This window comes from Dicentrarchus labrax, unplaced genomic scaffold, assembly GCF_905237075.1.
Source record: "Dicentrarchus labrax unplaced genomic scaffold, dlabrax2021, whole genome shotgun sequence".
Taxonomy (NCBI): domain Eukaryota; kingdom Metazoa; phylum Chordata; class Actinopteri; family Moronidae; genus Dicentrarchus; species Dicentrarchus labrax.
The window spans coordinates 18,171,461-18,191,402 of NW_026136724.1; the positions used below are offsets into that span (position 1 = coordinate 18,171,461).

At 41.6% G+C, this 19,942-nt stretch overlaps 2 protein-coding genes across 3 annotated transcripts in view; one reads left to right on the forward strand and one right to left on the reverse strand.

The window, feature by feature from the left end:
* Positions 1-3,061, reverse strand: part of LOC127359280 (ankyrin repeat and BTB/POZ domain-containing protein BTBD11-A) — a 168,437-nt gene extending 165,376 nt beyond the window's left edge. The window contains exon 1 of one of the 2 annotated variants that reach the window (XM_051393196.1): positions 1,842-3,061. In XM_051393196.1, coding sequence (XP_051249156.1) covers positions 1,842-2,706 — 865 coding nt within the window. In that variant the 5' untranslated portion in view covers positions 2,707-3,061. The remainder of the gene's footprint in view (positions 1-1,841) is intronic. The other variant, XM_051393197.1, reaches the window with a different exon arrangement.
* A 3,445-nt stretch (positions 3,062-6,506) lies between these two features.
* LOC127358952 (cryptochrome-1) lies at positions 6,507-19,837 on the forward strand. The gene is made up of 14 exons (XM_051392548.1): positions 6,507-7,444; positions 13,253-13,361; positions 13,488-13,630; positions 13,732-13,916; positions 14,011-14,099; positions 14,416-14,556; positions 15,753-16,064; positions 16,267-16,418; positions 16,686-16,888; positions 17,601-17,696; positions 17,807-17,902; positions 18,011-18,088; positions 18,193-18,297; positions 19,045-19,837. Exons 1-13 carry the CDS (start codon positions 7,287-7,289, stop codon positions 18,291-18,293), a joined length of 1,863 nt encoding a protein of 620 aa, XP_051248508.1. The 5' UTR covers positions 6,507-7,286; the 3' UTR covers positions 18,294-18,297; positions 19,045-19,837.
* Positions 19,838-19,942: the final 105 nt, after the last annotated feature.

Sequence of the window (19,942 nt, forward strand, 5' to 3'; positions counted from 1 at the left end):
AGCACTTGTGTGCAGCATCTATCACCCAGACCATATCTCAGTGTTGTCAATGTGATCAAAGGATGAGAAAAAATGTCCCACAACCAGCTGTAACAATTAGTCAGTGGGTAGAAAAAGGAATATGCAACACTGATCTTTAGCAAAAAATGACAAACATTTTCAGTTTCTAGTTCCTCAAATGTGAAAATCTGCTGCTTTTCACTGTTTGAACTGTTGGTCAGACAAAAGAAGACACTTGAAGATGTCCCCTCTGCCTCTGAGGAACTGTGATCGGCATTTTCTTTCTCAATATTTCTAATTCAAGGTTACTTTTTGACATGATGATATAAAATGAGGGAAAAGCAGCAAATAGTCACATTTCAGAAGCTTGAACCATCAAAATGTCTGAAATTTTCTGCTAGGGATTTAACTTTTTTCACAGCATGATGAAATAGTAGGGTAAACACAGGTGTTAGCAATGATATCCATTAAGGTTCTGCTCCATTCACCGAGTCTGCTAGGGTGCTGCTATTGCTCACTGAAGATGCTCTGCTGCACACTAAATGTAAACTAGTATCAATTGTTAACACTTGTGTTTGCCCTACTATTTCATCTCAAAATGGCTGCTGTAAACAAGGCTGTATTGTTTTTCATGACAGAGGCTGAAGGGTCTGCATTATAGAAAAAAACCCTGAATCCATGACATTGAATTTCTAATCACGCCATATCACTGAGGAACCCATTTCAGATCGATGTCTCCTGTAACAACCTTTTTCCAGGTGCTATCACAGAGGAACAGCTCATCCAAGAGTCTCAGAAGTGCTGAGAGAAAAACAATCCCGCTGCAACAATTAGCAAAAGAGCCGCAATATGATTGTTTCTGGTCAATATTGCGCGGCCTAGTTTGGCTCTCAGCTGAAGAATAACATTTCAAGTCCCTTCTGCTTTATAGTTTCAGCCAACTCATTCAGGGCTTTGGATAAGAGGGCCAGCCCACACTGACAGCTTACACCTTCTGGAGTGAGACAGTAATAGCATTACCAACGAGGCCAGCACACACAATATAAACACAAATCTTGCTCCTGCAAAAAAAATCACGACTCACATATCATCTACTGTATGCACTCCCCAGAGGCTCACTCACATATCATAAACAATCATTTACATTCCTAATGAAAGTCTGAGGACACAGTAGCCTCAAAGGAAGAGAAAGGTGGAGCGTGTTTGATCTTTTTTCAACCATAAATACCTATTCTGACTATAGCTGCTATAGCTACACAGTTCCTGTTCCAGAGGTGGGCCTTGAGGTCTGCTGAGGGTAATAAATATTCAAGGAAGCTGTCACATCCTTTTGTTTGGTTGTGCAATTACACCAGCTAGATAAGTCAGTGGTTATTCTCCAGCATTATTGCACAGTTTATACTCATATTACTTCCCCAACCGTGCTACACAAAGCAGATTATCACTCTGTGCACTGAGGAAAGTATCTTCTCAATCAAATAGTCAGATTTATAATCATATTGTGCTCAAAGAGAATCATTAAAACTTGGACATGGAGGTACATGTTTGTGTGTGTTTTCTTCAATCAAGACTCACTGGTCCCAGTTGAGTCACCCTTCTCAAGATGCAGCCTCTTGTTTCTAGATATTTCTTGGAACACGTGGACAACCCTTTGATCTGAGTGGTGCTTTACTTCATGTCAACATGATTTATAGTCTTATATGGTGGATTATACTGTGGGTGGTCAGTACAGGAAACCCACATAAGCCCCTGGCAATGGACAACCAATGTGACAAAAGAGTGTCCAATCAAATAATCACTGATTTGGAAACACATTTTCCTTCTTTTTCAACGTTTCTTACCACTTGAATTCTTGCCACAAATGAGGTGCTGGTAGTGCTGCAGCAGACCCCAGATCTCCGAGTCGTTGTTGATGGCTTGCTCCAGAGACTCCAGCGTAAACTTGGGGATCCCGTTGTCCCTCTCCACCAGCGCGCTGCGCAGGACGCGGCTGAACACCTCTCTGAACAGACTCTCCATGCAGGCGGTGAGGTATATGGCAGCGTGTTCGTGGATCCTGAGGGCCACCCGACTATCCACCATCCACCTGAAGAACTTCCCCACGGAGAAGACCAGCCCGCAGCGCTCCGACTTGCCTCGGCTGAACTTGTCCCCGGTGCTCATGTTGTACAGGGACAGGGCGCTGAGAGCCGCCGTGATGCAGTTGACGGAGATGGTCCATGAGAGCACCACCTTGATGGCGCTCTGGAGCTCATGCTTGGTGCACTTGGCGTAGCGCAGGCTGAGCCGCTGCGCCTCCCGGGCCACCCGCACCAGCGCGCGGCTGATGAGAGCCGACAGCCGCGCCAAGACCTCCGGTGGCGGGTTTCCTACCATCAGCTCCTCGTCTTTCCTCAGTGCGCCCTCCACCTCGCCGAGGCTCCATGGCACGTCCTCCAGCTCGGGCAGCTTGGCGCACTGACCCGAGCACTCCAGTATCTCCGTGTCCTCCGCCAGGACGGTGTTGACTGTGTCCAAACTGTTCTGTCTGCTGTGCATGGATTCGGTCAGATGCCAGCAGTTGCCCCCATGCGAGACGGACTGATGCGTGTCGGAGCAGCACAGCGACACGCTGGACGACCTGACCGAGTCCGCGGCTCCACCATAACCAGAATCAAGCGTTAAATCCTCCAGCGTCCTCACGACTGTCTTACCCTTGCCTGCCATAACTGCACCGCATACTGTTGGGTATGCTTGGTCTCTCAATTAAATGCCACAAACTCGTTTTCTTGCTCTCTCTTTTTTTTTTCCTCAGCCGCTGTCCGAGGGCTTAATTGTATTCCCCAGATTAAAGAGTGAAACGTGAAGAAGTGAGCCTCTACTTTCCTGTGTCTCCAAGTGGCTGGATGTGTCAGATATCCTCTTGTCCACAACTTCATACGCGTAACCCGAGAGCGCACAAACCCTCCGCGCTCACTGCAACAAGCGCAGCACAGGCAGGGCTCCGATGGAGAGGTGGAGCCTGGAGCCCCGCGGGCAGAAACAAGCCAATCCGCGTCTCCATCAGCTTTGACTGACACGTACAACCTGCCTGCTACCTTTCAGCAGAGGCCATACCTGGTGCTGGTGATACATAGCTGCAGAATCAGAAGACACAACACGTAAGCTGCCGTAGTAGCCAACCAATCTGTTATTTGTGGTCGTGAAGCTGCAGTGTCGTGTAGCTGGATTCCCACTGAGGAAACACATGGGGGAAATGCTCTGTGGATAGTGTGTGAGTGTGTGTGTGTGTTGGGGAGGGGGGGAGGTGGACCAATGACGTGAAACAACAGAGAGGATAAAAACAAACATATCCAATCTTTTTTTATTGTAACCTAACCACATGAAATACATCACAGTGTCAGAGAGAGTAAATGGTTGGGGGGGCACAGACAGAAACAGTGACTTTCTGTTAATATACCTAATTTGTTCTCAGTATCTAGAGGTCATGCAGTTGTTTACTAGCAGCTCTGCAGGAGAAGGAAATGTGCACTTCTTGTGCAATTCATTTCCACAAATAGACATTTTAACCACAATATTGTCAGGTGCCCTTTTTTAAATTCATTGTCCTTCTTGAATCAACATTTTCTACCATTGTGTTCAGCTAATAATATCCTGTTTGACCTAAATGTTATTATTGGAATCTGGACAAAAGATTTCTGAATGAACTTTTGTTGTTTTCTTTTTATGAATGGCAAGGTCCTGCAGTATTTGGCCTGTTATCTTCATCTAGGGATCATTTTAAGTAATAAGTGAAAGTGAGTCTGCAGGAAAGGAACATCTCAAGCTTTAATGCCAGATCCCTAGGCTAAATATTTTACTGATAAAAGCACATCAGTCCAAGCTTTTTGAGGTCAGAGACACCTCATCCAGCAACATCCGGTGGCCTCCTTCAAAGGTGTAGCATCACTTCATCGTGATGCTGTTGATGTATTTTCCAAAATACAACAGTTTTTTTTGTCAAACAAAGAGCGAGTGAGTCGAATCCTGAAGACGTGCTGAGAGGAACAGTTGGTAGAATGATGATTCATCCATTCTGCTGGGGCTTCTCCTTGTACGTCTGAGCTGGACCGACCATCTGTCCACACTGCCTGCCGTTGCCAGAGGCCCTTTCATAGTTTCTTAGCATGACACTGCACTAGCCAAAGCCAGAGCTGGAGAAAAAACTTACTACACTGGAATGTTTTTTGAGCAATGTTGTGACGCCCACTCTCCTTGCAGAGTGACTGACAGGGAGAGGTGTAAAACAAAATCACGCCTGTCTGTGTCTTAGTGTCATTGTTTGGCTGACAAATGATAAACAATAGCATCCCCACACTGCAGGATGTATCTCGGTTGATTTATTTATGCCAAGACCCTCCACATGGAGACACACTGGGCCTCTGAAGGATACTGGATGAAACTTTTGGATAAGAAAAACTGGTTTGTCAACAGAAGGGAGATTCTGATTCTGATACCAGAGAAAATAACTGATTAAACAATAATAATGCAGGTTGCAGGAAGAACTCTTACATATAAATAGTTTTTATATGTAACCAGGTGTCTGTGACATTAACCGAGTTCATCTTCCAGCAGTCTTGCCACGAGCTCTTGATGCAATGCAGCATATCTTGCTGACTAACTAAGGTGAGAGCGGTGGAGGTGGGCAGCTGTCAGCTGCTTCTCTACACGCACCGTGGTCCTCCAAAGCTTGTCCTCGCGTATTAAGCGGTTGCCTGGTAACAGCAAAATGATCATGGTTTTCCCAGCAAGATGATAGATTGTTAGTATTTTGCCAGCAGAGTGAGTGCATCATATAAACATGCTTCCTTAGTCATGCTGTACAGTCACGTTTTTGAATTGGCAGTTTCATTGAATCTTGTGGGTTTTTTAGACTTTATGTAAAGTGCATTGTGTGATTATGTTGCTATACGCTGTGTTATCTATTTATAACTATATATATTGTAAAGCCTTTTTGTTTAGCTTGTTTTAAAATTGTATATATGTATTTTGTGCTTAAATGACTGTACATTTGGTACTTTTTTTAACTATGACTTATATTGAATTTTTGTATAATTTATTGTTATACTATTATGCAACAACAATAATGATGAAAAATAATAAGGTTTATTACCTTAACACTATGATTCTGGGGAAAATACTGGCCAATAAAGTGTAAAAGACATTAGAAAAAAGTGCAGCCTCCACTATTTTATCATATACGGATGAATTAGATAAAGTTATCATCAGATATGGAAGAGGACAGTAGTGGCGTGATGTTATACTGACACTCAGTGGTCACAATAAAGTACTACTTCTTCTGTCCTTGGCTGCGTTTTCTATCTTGCATAATTACACACCATTTTATGTAAGAGAATATTGTGACGCATTTCTTATTTAGACATTAAAAAACACCAAATATAAAGAAAATAAGATAACGTGGTCCGACTACTTCTAATAATACCGATGATAATAATACATTTGAAATATATTCGTGCAACTTATATACACATAAATAGTAATATTATAACATCTTGGCTCAAAAAGTAAAGAAATGGTTATTTGTGAACCACCTTTTAACAACAAAGCAATTAAAAGTTTTACACGGGACACAAGGCAGAAAATAAAGTGATAAACACTTTTTTTTTTTTGTTTATATAATAAACTGAAAACAGGGAGTTACAGTGCAGTTACAGAGTAGTGCAAGATATGAACGAAAAGTGCATTTAGTTGAATTAAGGCAGGGGCAAACAAAGGTTTTGAGCCTCGATTTAAACAACACGTTAAAACAAGCGTTAAATGTGGATAAACTTTGCAGATTTAAGCTCTAATCTGCACTTTAATTATAACCCAGCCCGTCTAAATATACAGCAAAGCTCCTCCACAGGTCCTCTAAGGTGCTGCAGCTTCAGACAAGTCGTTTTTTAAAGCCTTTATATTAAACTGCACAATTGATTTCTAATATGAAGTGCGTCAGTACTACAGTGACACACACACACACACACACACACACACGCACGTTGACGCGTGAGGTCCGTGCGCTCATGCCAGACTTCATGTGCTCATCCGGGTTCTTTTATGGTAAACAAGCCAGTGGGCTCTGTAGGCAGCCGGATGCATTGATATGTTTACAGTATTGCTTTCTTTTTACACTAATAACATGCTTTCCAAGTCTATATGCACATCTTATACAACTCTTTTTTAAATAATTAACTTATTTTCATACTTAACTTAACAAAAAATTAAAAAAAGAGTAGTAGAGTAGTGTTTTTTACTCATACATGTCTTTATTTATGTAGTAACGTTGTGAAATATCATGCTCATCATGCAGAAGTAGTCCCTAACGTTACCACATGTTCACCGTGCACGTTGGCGGGCTCGTCAGTATTTAGGGCAGAGAGAAAAGCACGCTGCAGAAACGTGACCACGCCGAGACGACGCGTTCGGCGGTCTGCACCAATCAGGGAGCTCGGTGGCTGTTGCGCGTAGGGCGTGTGGGCGGAGTCACGCAAAGAGCGTAGGTGCGGCGAAGAGGTTGAGCGGCTATTCGCAGACGCTGGAGGAGCGTATACTTTTTGTTTCTTTAATCTTCTCCTACATAGACAACTTCAAAAAAAAAACAAAACCGCTCGGCAGCTGAGAGACGACGCACACGGAGCAAAAACCGGACTTAAAGCAGCTAAGTATCCGTCCGCGTTACGTTTAGGACGACGAATTTAAACGGAATCGTAAGCCAGAATTTGTATTTTACATAACCAGCTCTTTGCAGCCGTGTCACCGTGTCCTGTGGCCGTTAACGGCACCAACCGTCAAATTACACGCCAGCCAACCAACTCTTGTTTCAGGTATTACTTAAATAATGCTCGCAAACGCCTTTTTAGTACGCGTATAGTTGTTATTTATATAAATATATATCTCTTTTTTTTTTCTCAATTCAGAAAAACAAGTTATACAACAAGCAGCGCTCGTCATCAGACCGGGGTCCTAAAGCCCGCCGTGTTGCTAGGTCACATTTCCGGAGAGTGCGCGCGCTTGTCTCGTGCCCAAATGGTTCAGCTGACATTGGTTTTTAAATTCTTCGACATTATGGAAAAAGTCCTGTTAGAACAAGGTTAATCGCGATTAAAAACATATTTTTCCCTCCCTCATACGTTTTTGGATAGTTTTCTTTCTTGGATCTACTTTTTTTTTTTTTTTTTTGGGGTCTTTGAGTGAGCACAAAACAAACAAACAAACAAACAAACTTATCCATAAAAGAAAGAAGAGAAAAGGACTCGTCCAGTTGAGTAATGGTCATTAATACGATACACTGGTTCAGGAAGGGCTTGCGGCTCCACGACAACCCGTCGCTCAAGGAATCTCTGCTGGGAGCGGATACTGTCCGCTGTGTCTACATCCTCGATCCCTGGTTCGCAGGTTCTTCCAACGTTGGGATCAACAGGTGGAGGTGAGCCAAAAAAAACAGACAGCCAATCCACGTGCAATAGAAAACATCTGCACTAATACACACCACAGCTCTTCAGTGTGCACCCATGCGTCTTTTTTTTAAGGGGGGTGCTAATCAGTCAGTTTTATGCACATGTGCAGTTTGATATCAGATAATCAATATTGGAGTTAATGTAATGTGTTAAAAGTAATGGTTTTGCAGCTTTTTTTTTTGTCTTATATGATAACAAACTAGCAAACTCTTTGTGTTTAGGACTGTTTGTCACATAAAAGCAAAATAATGTGTAGATTAATCAAGAAAGTAGACCAAACAACAGATTTAATGCAGTATATTTTAACTGTTGCATTGTAACTGTGGTGCTTGTTGGAACCAAAGCACTGCGAGTGTCTGCAGTAACACAGTAACCCACTAAATGTCAATTATATAAATAATATAACAGAAACATTTAGTACAGCACTGTCAAACAGGTTTGCTCCTACAATCTTGTTCTTTGTTTTGATTGTTGCAGAATATTTGACAAATACTAATAAAAGGACATAAATTGATACTTTAAATTGGATAATATTGAAGTCTTTGGCTTATATTACATGGATTAATTTATGACTAATATATTACATCGATATACCAGGCGTCATAATCATAATACATAATGGAGAATTATTGATATCCGCTTCAGTAAGATGACTGATAGGTACTGTGTGTCCATTACATTGTGAGTTGTGGCCGTGGTGGTAAATTAAACTGTAATTACAATAAAGCAAACATCAATTATACCTTCAGGTACATGATTAAAGCAGGAAAAGTCAGTAACACATCATTAAAATGTTACCTTTTCTTCTTCAAGAGGTGAGTTAGAGCTCAGGTTCAGTAAACAGTAGTTTACCACACTTCCTGTTAGACTATAATTATCAAAAATTGATTGCAGTGTTGTTTAGTTAAATGTTTTATCATCATCCCTCGTTGCAGTGCAGAGCTGGTCTGTGTTACTACAGTGTAGCAGCGTAAAGTGGCATTCAGATCATTAGTTATTTCCTCCACGGGGATTAGAGACTTGGCACGGATGGATCTTTCCGATATCCCAAGAGACCAAAAAACGCAGTCCCGAGATAGAAATAGGGGAATGTTTCCAGACTCAATTAGTCTCTCACACTCGCCAGAGCTGAGAATAATGGATTAACGAGCTTTGTTTTAATCTCTTCACATTCAGTCCAAGTAATGGACAAGTTGTCTGTTTGGATGGTGAAAGTTCAACACGTCAGGGGTTAGAATTGTCCATTTCTCTGCTTTTCCCAAATGGCAATAACATCTGAATTTATGTCAGCGGCGAAGAGGTAATGCCTCGTTTAATACTAACATTTCAGCCTGTGTGCTTGTATGAGTGCGAGTCTGGTGACACAAATAAGTACGAAGCTTTACAAGCTCATGTGACAAGAGATAAGGAGCAGTTAGCGGAGGGTTTCCCAACCTATAACCCACTGGCTTTGTCCTCCTACCTTCTAACCTTCACCTTTCATAACCCACCCAGCAGACAATCTGAGTTAACCTTGAGTGTTACAAGTTTTTCCTGTCAAAACAAACTGTGACCCAGACAGTTATTCATTAAAACCACCACAAATGTGCGCCTGGCAGTCAGCAAACATACAGCTGCTGAATGAATGAGCTCCTGACGTACAGTAGGTGTCTCCCTGGATGATGGTTTTTTTCCTTTCCCGCTGTGCGCTCTAGTTTGCATTGCGGTCCCATGCCGTCACTGGAAGAGTAGGGCAGCAGCAGCACAGGCAGCAAAGGCGCGCCTGTTACGGAGCATCCATGTTATGCTTCCAACGTTATGTAACAGGAGCCTGGGGTGACGCAGAGCTCGCATGCAGATCGCTCAGTACGCCCTGATTCATTCCCTTTTTTATTCACATTATGAGATGTACATGAAATAAAAGCAGCAGGAGGTCACACAGAGGGGAAAAAACATATGTACAGGATCAAAATCAGTCAATTTGTTGTTGCAGAAAATGAGTTTAACGTCCTGTAAAAGCTGCAGCGGAGACTTAGTGGATCAAGTAAATTGATTTTTGCTGTAGTGTACACTCAGTTGCATTATACAGAGAGGTGTTAATGTTATTCAGCCCACTCTCATTGATGTAAGTGGAATAAAGGTACAAATTCAACACCAAGTTTTCAATCAAAACTTCTCTAAAAAAGCGTTTTAAACAAAAACTGATTATTTATATTATAACCTTCATGAAGGGGGGGGCGAGCAGCACTATTAATTGGCACAAAATAATGCAATAGGAGGATTGTGCTGAAGGCTATGAAGAGCTCGCCGTAGCCGTTAGCTTCTGTGATTTGATTCTCATTCCTGCACTAACATGAAGCCCAGGTGATCGTTTTAATTGCCCCTGAAGAAGTGAGCAGCCCTGCCCTTTAGATCTCGGGGTGTAATCCCAGACGGGTGAATAAGGCGGGTCAATGCCGGATGACATAATCACAATAACTTTTCCCGCACCCCCACCGTCTCCAGGCGTGGCGTAAGTAGGTCAGTGTGTTAGTAGTGAACCTTTTAGCCCTTCTCATCGACTGCAAGAGACCCCAACTATCTGTCGAGCAGCGAAACACTAATCCCAACAAATCTGCCTCCATCTGATATCTTCTGTTAAAGCTTTATGCCCCAAACTGTCGACAGACTTTTGTGGTCTGGGTTTGTAATTAGTTTGCTCAATGAAAGGGTGTTTCTAACAAGTAGGAGTGCCCACAGGATGGAAAATAACAAGACAGATGACAGAGTTATGTTGTGTGTTGCAGTACAGCTTTGACTTTATGTAAACACCCCAGATGAATATGGATTAAACTTGTTGCTTTTCTTTTGGAGTCAGATGGTCTGAGTCTGTCTTGGCAGTGTCGTTGCTGACTTCATGGGGCGAGGAGAGAAAGGCAGCTAAGCATAGTGAATGAGCTCAACTGGGCTGAGATCTTTAGAGGGCTATTCAGCAGCCATTATTCAGTGGATGTTAAGTAAAAACAAAGGGAAATCAACCACTACCCAAAGGTTTAAAAATAGGAAATCACCCCTGTAAACACTTCCTCTGCTCCCATGCAACCGAGACAACACTGCTCCTGTATCAGGAAAAGTTTGACATCAGTATTATCATTAACCAACGGTGTAATTGTATCGTGAAGATGTGATTATGGGCTTTATGCTCGATACCATGACTCTGCAGAAATGTTGGCGGACAATAATAATAATATTTTGAGTGGAGAACCCTTTTAAAAGTTTATTTTCCAACTGTATAATGTAAACTTCGTCGCAGTTCTTGTAATAGTCTTTTTTTTTTAAGGAATCCTTATCAAAAATGTTAACATTTAAACATTAGTCTGAAGGGAGAACCCTCAGTCACAGTGGTAAATATATAATATATAAACATATAAGAATCAACCTGTGTAAAAGTAAGCATTGGTTCCACTGTGATTGACTTGCATAATAACAAAAGATGGAGCAACAACCATCCAAAATATCCCAGAATCCACTAAACTTAATGCACAGCTACATATATAATGTCACATGATTTTATAAACTGAATTGTTTACATTGTGGTTGTAAATAGGAGAGTTGGGTATTTTAGCTTCACCATCAGTGAAAACAGTAAAAGACCCGATTAGACCTGGATGATACAGGAAGCTTCCACCTACGAACTTTGGTGACTATGGCAACAGCAACGGGAAGCACCGCATTACTGCCGCTCTGCCTGCGTGCATGTGTGGACCTGTGGGTGTGTGTTTGCTCTGATTACTTATTTTTGGAAAGATAAAAACAAGACCCACAGTCCAAATGATAAAATAAGGATAAAACACGGTTATTACTTTCAGTTGTAAAAGTAAGAAAATGTTTCTGTTGGTCATATTTTTCCACTGTTGGGTCGGTACGTTTTGGTTTTGCTGGTGCTCACTGACGTCACATACAGTGATGATTAAGCTCATGGGGATGCAGCTTGGTTGACTCATTCACTGTCTGCATGATGGAGCCTTAAAGGATGAGTCTTTCTTTAGATTAATGATGCCTTACTGTCAGTGTGTGAGAAATACTGCATGTATTTCCACTGCCTAAGCACAGTAACCTGGCCACGCTTGTTTATTCATGTAAACTGGAGGTTAAATTGGGCTATTATACTGTCTGGATTACAAAGAGGGTGAAAACTGGTGCCTTCAGGGATAATTGTTTCATTTCACTTTGTAGCACGGCGGGTTTCTGGTTATTTGCCATTAGGAATAATTGTCTCATGAACTGAGAAAAACTGATGTCAAGAGGTATTATTCAGAGTTTATGTAACAGGACATTTGCGTGCTTCAAGCAAAAACAACATCAGATTAAATTAATTCATAATAAAATAAAAAATTTTTGCGCTAAATTGGAAGCACAGGTCATATAATACGCACATCTATGTGATTGTCTGAGACACGTCCTGAGTACACAGTTGAGTAAGGCTGCAACTAATGTTTATTTACATTATAAAATCATCTGCCAGTCATTTTCTCAATTAACTGACTAATTGTTAAGGCAAAAATAATGAACATTGTCCATGATGGCGTCTTAAAATTGTCCAAAATCCAAATAAATTACGTTTATTATCACAGAAGGTTCAGAAAATGAGCAAATATTCAAATTTTTTGCTTTAGATTTTGAACTTGAATTGTTTCAGCCCTGAAGTTGAGCCTCTGATTGGTTCAGTAATACCAAATCATAACTCTTACAGTGTGTGAAATAATGCCCCATCAGTAGTCTCGACTCAGGCTGATCTGTACTATGAGATTGTTTCTGCTGAGACAGATTGTGCCATACCATTTTAACTCAGGTAGCACTCTTCTATTGACCTCCTGTTGTACTAAAGCATTGCAGACAGTGTTGCACATCATTAAGCATAATGGAAATATCTGATAAACAGAAAATTGCCTTGTGTTGTTCCAACATGAGGGAGTCTCTATAAAAAGAGTTGGATGTTCCCCTGATGTGTCAGCGCTTACTTTTATTTATTTGTTTTTACAATAGTCTCAATCCCTCTGTGTTGTGCCTGTGGCGTTTGTTATCCAACCAACAGTGACACATTTACCAGACATTAGCTCCTTCACTACCATTAAGGTGGCTGTCTCACACACCTGATCCACTCTGATTGTTAAACCTTTGTTGGCAGACACATTGGACATTATATCAGAGCACTTAAAAACACAGCCAGTTCCCATAAACATGAATTAAAAGGGCGTCTCCCTTTGACTTTGCCTCTGTGTTTTCACCTTTTGCAAGAGGAAGAACTGGCTGCTGTCAAGTAGGAATTAAATCTTGGGCCATCAAATCTGCATATTCACACCACAAATCTACGCAGATCGCTGCTGTTGTTCTGTACAACAAGAACAAGCATCTGTTTCCCCCTTCTGTTAACTCCATCGGGAGGACAAAAGAGTTTATTTAATCAGGTCACTTACTTTAAATCTTCAAACTCTGGAAGATTTCCTCTGTGTCAGCACCTTGTTTTGAACACTGTGATTTCTACTTTAGAAAATGAATGCTCGGAGAAGGTCGTCTGAATAGATTTTGCTGCATAAAATTAGCATTTCCGAGAGCAGATTGAATTGAAACTGCTGCTTCATGTCGTATCAAAGCCAGAACGACCTGAAATCATTTCCCCCAATACCCAAACAAAGGCGTTTTCTCTCTCCAAGTCACATGATGTCCCTTTTGTCCAGCTTCAGCGTCACTTCTGACAAACTGTATATTGTTACTGGCAGCATTTTAACCACTCTTTCTGTATCCCTGTCGTCCTCCAGGTTCTTACTGCAGAGTCTTGAAGACTTGGACTCGAGCCTCCGTAAGCTCAACTCTCGACTGTTTGTGATACGAGGCCAACCCACTGATGTCTTTCCCAGACTTTTCAAGGTAACATCTGATTTAACCATCAAGTTAAAGCTCCAGATTGCTTTAAACATGTTGAGCAAAGCCTGTTTATTTCATTCTGTTGCTCACTTCTTTATTTATTTATTTTTTAAATTCCCTCTTCTCCAGGAATGGAATATTTCTCGTTTGTCTTATGAGTACGACTCTGAGCCCTTTGGGAAAGAGCGAGATGCAGCTATTAAGAAACTGGCCTCTGAGGCCGGAGTGGAGGTGACAGTTCGCATCTCCCACACGCTCTATGACCTGGACAAGTGAGTTAACGTCACCCCTCACCACCATCTGTAAAACATCTTCATCCGTGTGTCTGTCAGGTCTTTTTAACTCTTTCTGTGCTTTCATGTCACTCCTCCAGGATCATAGAGCTGAATGGGGGTCAGTCCCCTCTCACCTACAAGCGGTTCCAGACCCTCATCAGTCGTATGGATGCAGTCGAGGTGCCTGCAGAGTCCATCACGGCGGAAGTCATGGGGAAATGCACTACGCCGCTGTCCGAAGACCACGACGACAAGTTTGGGGTCCCCTCCTTGGAGGAGCTGGGTGAGTGAAGCCAGACAAAAAGCTTTAATATAAACCGAATTCAACGTTACTGGCTGAATTTTAATGTGTGTTGTTTTTTATGTGATCTCTGCAGGTTTCGATACTGAAGGTCTGTCCTCAGCTGTGTGGCCGGGGGGAGAGACTGAAGCCCTCACGAGACTTGAGAGGCATTTGGAGAGGAAGGTCAGTTGAATCAGATAAGAGCCAGATGAGGAAATTAAAATTGATGATGGATTCTACCGACTGTTTTGTCATTTAAAAGAAAAACACGTTCAACACTTTAAACATTTGATGACATTTCTCAGCATTTTGGTGCTCGGGTTGATTTATAGATGTGAGACCAATCTTTTTTTTTAATGACATAAGGCTAATGTTAGATCGAAGAATGTTAGATAAATCTCTATATTTGGCTGCTACCTTGACAGAAACCTTGTCATATCACATGACATCGTGCTATCATGCTGTTTCCTATCTGACTGTGTGACCGTGTTGCCATCAGGCTTGGGTGGCCAACTTTGAGCGTCCCAGAATGAACGCCAACTCGCTGCTCGCCAGCCCGACGGGCCTCAGCCCGTACCTGCGCTTCGGCTGCCTCTCCTGTCGCCTCTTCTACTTCAAACTCACCGACCTCTACAAGAAGGTAAGTCAAAGAATGGATGAGTTACCTCGTTGGCCTGAATATACGTATAAGTTGGAGGTTGTATTGTATTTTAGGAGTAGACAAACACACATTCTGTACTGGCTCCTACAGAGTGACGTTAAGTGAACGTCACGTTAAGACAAGTTGTTTGTAGCCTCAGTGTTGCTAGGCAAGTTTTTTTTCCAATCAGTTTAACTAACTGGTGGTTTTGGAGGAAATAAAGTCCTGACAAGGGAAGTGGAAAACTCCTCCTGACGTCTTAACTCTAGAAAGCGACCAGTAAAGCTGTAGCGAATTACCGTTGTCACGTGATATGATGAGGAGCTTAAAGCTAAAAAATGTTTACTGGTTGAGAAAATTATTCTCCCTTTATTGCCCTTCCTCGAGTGTTGACAGCAGATTATGTGAGTATGTGACGGATTAAAAATCACCTGGACAAATCAGAGTCAGAAATACTTTATTAATCCCCGGGGGGATAATTATAATAGAAATAATAATAATATAGAAAGTTAAGCTTCTGTATTACAATATTTAACACAATATACATATAAAATAGAAAAATATAATAAGTACGTACATTATAATACAGTATATGACAATGTATAGAGATATCAAACAAAGTCTTAAAAGCTTAGAAAATTCTTAATTTTAACCATTATGTTTTCAAGGATAGAAATATGCCCTTGAAACAATCCTGTCACCATATTTGTTTGTTTTCTCCTGGTATGTTTACTTGGCATTCATAGCTAGATCCCTTACACTGGAAATTGGCATCCATTAAATAATCATGATCAACAAACCACAGTAAAAGCAACAAAACATGTACAGCTGGTAAAATAAACAAAGTGACAATATACTTTGATTGCTGTGGTTAAAATGAATTCTGTGTAACAATAAAAGCTTAGAGAGTCTGGAAATGTTTGGTTTAGGTAACTTGTTAGTGTTTGGATTTTCCTCCTAAAAGCTGCATGAACCCTGCTGAGTCTGATTTACTGTTCCAGTAGTTTATAGCACCATCTAATGGTTCCCAGTTTATCCTGTGGTAGGGTGAATTACCCACAGCAGTCTCCCTTGGTTGCTCTGGCTCCATCTTGAGGTGTGTTGAGGAAAAAGTCTACTTCTTTGGATATGATAAGTAATAATATGATTTCCCCAAGACAATAACACGCTTCCTGCCCCTTCTCCAACCCCACCAGGTGAAGAAGAACAGCTCCCCTCCTCTCTCGCTCTACGGTCAGCTGCTGTGGCGCGAGTTCTTCTACACGGCAGCCACCAACAACCCCTGCTTCGACAAGATGGAGAGCAACCCCATCTGCGTTCAGATCCCCTGGGACCGCAACCCCGAGGCGCTGGCAAAGTGGGCGGAGGGCCGAACCGGCTTCCCCTGGATCGACGCCATCATGACCCAGCTGAGGCAGGAGGGCTGGATCCACCACCTGGCTAGACACGCCGTGGCCTGTTTCCTGACCAGAGGAGACCTGTGGATCGGCTGGGAGGAGGGCATGAAGGTAGACCTTGTTGTTTTTAATCTGTTTAATTAAAGCATGTAGATTTCTTTGATTTCTTTGTTTTCTTTTTAAATTTACACCCAGATTTGAAGTCTTCATGCATCCCAAAGATGTCGTGCCTTTTACCTCCCAGAAAACACTTCTCACTGCGGTTTATAAACGACGAATACTCCGCTAACACACGGCTTGTTTGTGTGTTCAGGTGTTTGAGGAGCTGCTGCTGGATGCAGACTGGAGTGTGAATGCAGGCAGCTGGATGTGGCTCTCCTGCAGCTCTTTCTTCCAGCAGTTCTTCCACTGCTACTGCCCTGTGGGATTCGGCCGTCGTACAGACCCCAATGGAGATTACATACGGTATGCTGACGTCCACTCAGGTCCTATATTTGGTCCCAATTCGAGCTGCAGTGCACATGGGAACTCTTTAAGTGTATGATATGCTGTGGTGCTGCAGATACTGATGGATACTAGTATAACAAGTAAAAGCATTTAGCTCTGCATCCTTATAAATCAGTATTGACTAGTTCCACCTCAGTAAATGTGATCTTGAGATGTTTCTGCTTGACGGGACAATGAATGACTCCACCCTGCCCACTCACTAAACCTCTCCATCTCTTCACTCAGGCGTTACCTGCCCATTCTGAGAGGGTTTCCAGCCAAGTATATTTATGATCCCTGGAACGCTCCGGAGAGCGTGCAGAAGGCGGCCAAATGTATAATTGGAGTGCATTACCCCAAGCCCATGGTGAACCACGCAGAGGCCAGTCGGCTCAACATCGAGCGAATGAAACAGATCTACCAGCAGCTCTCCTGTTACAGAGGCCTCGGTAAGGACACTAGATAGCTACAGAGAGTACTTTCTCTCGGGACATCTTTAATATTGATATGAAGCAGGATCCACCAAGGCTCAGTGATAGTTTCCTGATGTTCCTGTTACATTAGAGTGAGTGTTAAGAAGTTTAGTTAAATAAACTGCAGGTTAGAAAAAGCTTCAACCTCTCAGGCAGGTTTTGGCATCCACAATATAAAGAACTCCTCATCTGTAGGAATGTAAAGAGATAATGAATGCATGAATATTGAATGGCGACACCTTAAACAGCAGAGGGCGCTTTCTACTTCTGACTTTGCTTGTTTGATGTGCTACCAAGGTGTTTGGCAGTTTACACCCTACCTCAGAAATAAAAAAGGATTCATTAATTTGATAAGAAAATATGAGAGAAAATATATTTTGTAGATTATTTTGTCTTCAATCTCATTTTGTTTAAAAATCATGAGAAATTCATACCGAATTGTATCGACTCAATACATCCCTAGTCATCTGTTTAGGACAGAAAATGACCACTAAAGAGCTTTTTTAGCTCTCCAATGGAGGCAAAATGCCAAAAATATGATCTTTAAAAAAGAAAAAAGCCAACAAGAACCTGACTGAGGACGTTGGGCTTCGATTTAGGTCAAGTGGATTTAAAACTGTTACTTTAGAGCCTGAATAGGGTTTAAAAAAATCTTGTAAAAGCTGATGACTGTTGTCTTTATCTTTAGGTCTATTGGCTACAGTTCCGTCCAACTCTAACGGTAACCTTAACGGTGAGACGGGATTCCCTGTTGAGGCTTCGCACAATGCCGCAGCTTCATCTGGTAAGCGAACATAACTCCTGCAGTAGTTCTGTGTTTTTATAACTTCCTCTGTCCTGTCTGTCAGTGGAGTTGTGACTAAAGTGGATTTATTTCCTGTTTTGTGTTCACAGGCTATCAGATGCCGGTTCACTCCCAGGAAAACTGGCAAAGCGGTGTAATGATGTACATGCAGGGCGATCAACAAACCAGCATCACACACCAGCAGGGTGAGGACACGTTTAAATACTACTTTATTCTTATATTTCTCACCCTTATGTTATCACGCAGCACTCAGTAACTTCTCTGCTAATCCTTGAATCATCCTTGAATTACAGGTTACGCAGGCACCAGTGCCAGTGTGATGTGTTATGCCCAAGGCTCACAGCAGATTCCCGGTGCAGTAATTCAGAAAGGTGAGAACTGATCGACCATGCTTTATAGTCCAATACAGAGATAGCAGAACTTTATTTTCAGGGCGGCTTTCTAAACTGTGCTGCTGCTTTATTCTGTTCTCCAGGACCCGAACACCACTGCAGCACTCAGATCAGCGTTAAGCGGCACAGCGAGGACTCTGGGAATGGCAAAGGCTCTAAAGTCCAGAGACAGAGCAGCCACTAGAAAGGTTGGTTGGAAACTTTAAACAAACTAGACTCATTCATTTTTGGAATTTGAGGCGAATGGAAATAAAAAAAACAAACAAACCTACAAACAAAATAACAAAATACCATTATTTCTTGAAGATTAAGTAGGATGTTTACTACATTGAAGGCTTGTGTTACGGATGTTTTCAGTGCTTCTGTTAATACTACAACAGAAATGTTAAGTAGAAGTTGTTATTGAGGACGTTTCTTTGTGTATATTACCCTTAGAATTGCCACACAGACAGAAAGATACTTGTCAATAGGATTTTGGTCTTTTCATTGGATTTTCCCAACATGTGCAGACTCCTAAAAGACTTTGTGATATGAGATATTAGTTTTTAACTAAAATAAATGCACATTTTAAATTGTGTTGTCTATTTAGTGTTGATGTTTTATTGTCACAGCAAAATAATTCAGTGTATTTAATGACAATTGTCTTTATTAACTTGTGATGATGCTGAAAGATCCATAAGCTAAACTTATAGACTTAATTTGTTGAGAAGAAATACAGAGAAGAATATCCTTTTAAGTGGCACATAATCACTTTAGTGGCTCTCTTTACGATGTAATCATAAATACATCAGATGACATCTTAAACGTCCTTTTCCTAAATGTATAAAGTGAAGTTGATACATCTTCCCTGGTCGATCTATCAGGAGAGTTAATTTCTGAAACTGCATTTATTAGACAGATGTTTAATTGTGTGTGTGTCCTTTGTGTCTCCTCAGAGGAGCGTCTGCAGGCTCCGCTGTCAGTCACACCGTGTACACAGCCCGACACAAAATGGACACAAAGACTTTGGTTTCTGTTACAGCACTACACTGTTGCATGAACACACCTTGAGGAGGAGCAAGTTTCCTCTCGAGTAATGGGACTGTATATTATCACGTGGACTGCACGGCCCCCCGGCGGCCCAGTGCCGACAGCACTGGAGCGGCTGTTACACTGTGCATACATTTGGGTTCATGTTGCCGGGGACAAACAGTCTTTGTGTATATAATGGATTTGCTAATTTCTGCTCACATACAATTTGTACATATTTGGATATTGTATGGGTGTTTTTCTCTCTTTGTGTAGCCATAGACCCATTGATATATTTTTGATATGAGAAATCATTGTGGATGGATCTTTCTTTTTGGAACATTTTCAATAAAAAAAAAAAAATGAAAGTGTTTATAGACCGTCCATTCAAAAACAAATGGTGAGAAATCTTGTATCTATTCTAATACAGCTGCCTGTCCATCTCATTTATTCCACTTCCCATTCGAGCCATCTAGTGTATCTATCATCAAGTGTTTCGACCATTTCCTTCCTTCTATCTCAGTACTAGTTGTTTTATTCCTCACCACTGTAGCGGCAATATCAGTACGAGTAAAAGGCGACAGGAAGACAGACTCTTCATATCATGGTGTCCCCCTTGTACAATCCCCTAATAAATGTACCCCTGGAGAGAAACGCTTCACCTGCTTCATGTCTCCTCTCAATGTGCTTGTTTAATTAAAGACAGAGTTAAATATAAAACTGGTTTCAGTCTTTTCTTTGAAGCTGAAGAGTTGGAAACAGTCAAATATTTAGATTTTGTTTTTACTCTAAAACACGTTTAAATGTAACTGAAGTGACAGGTCG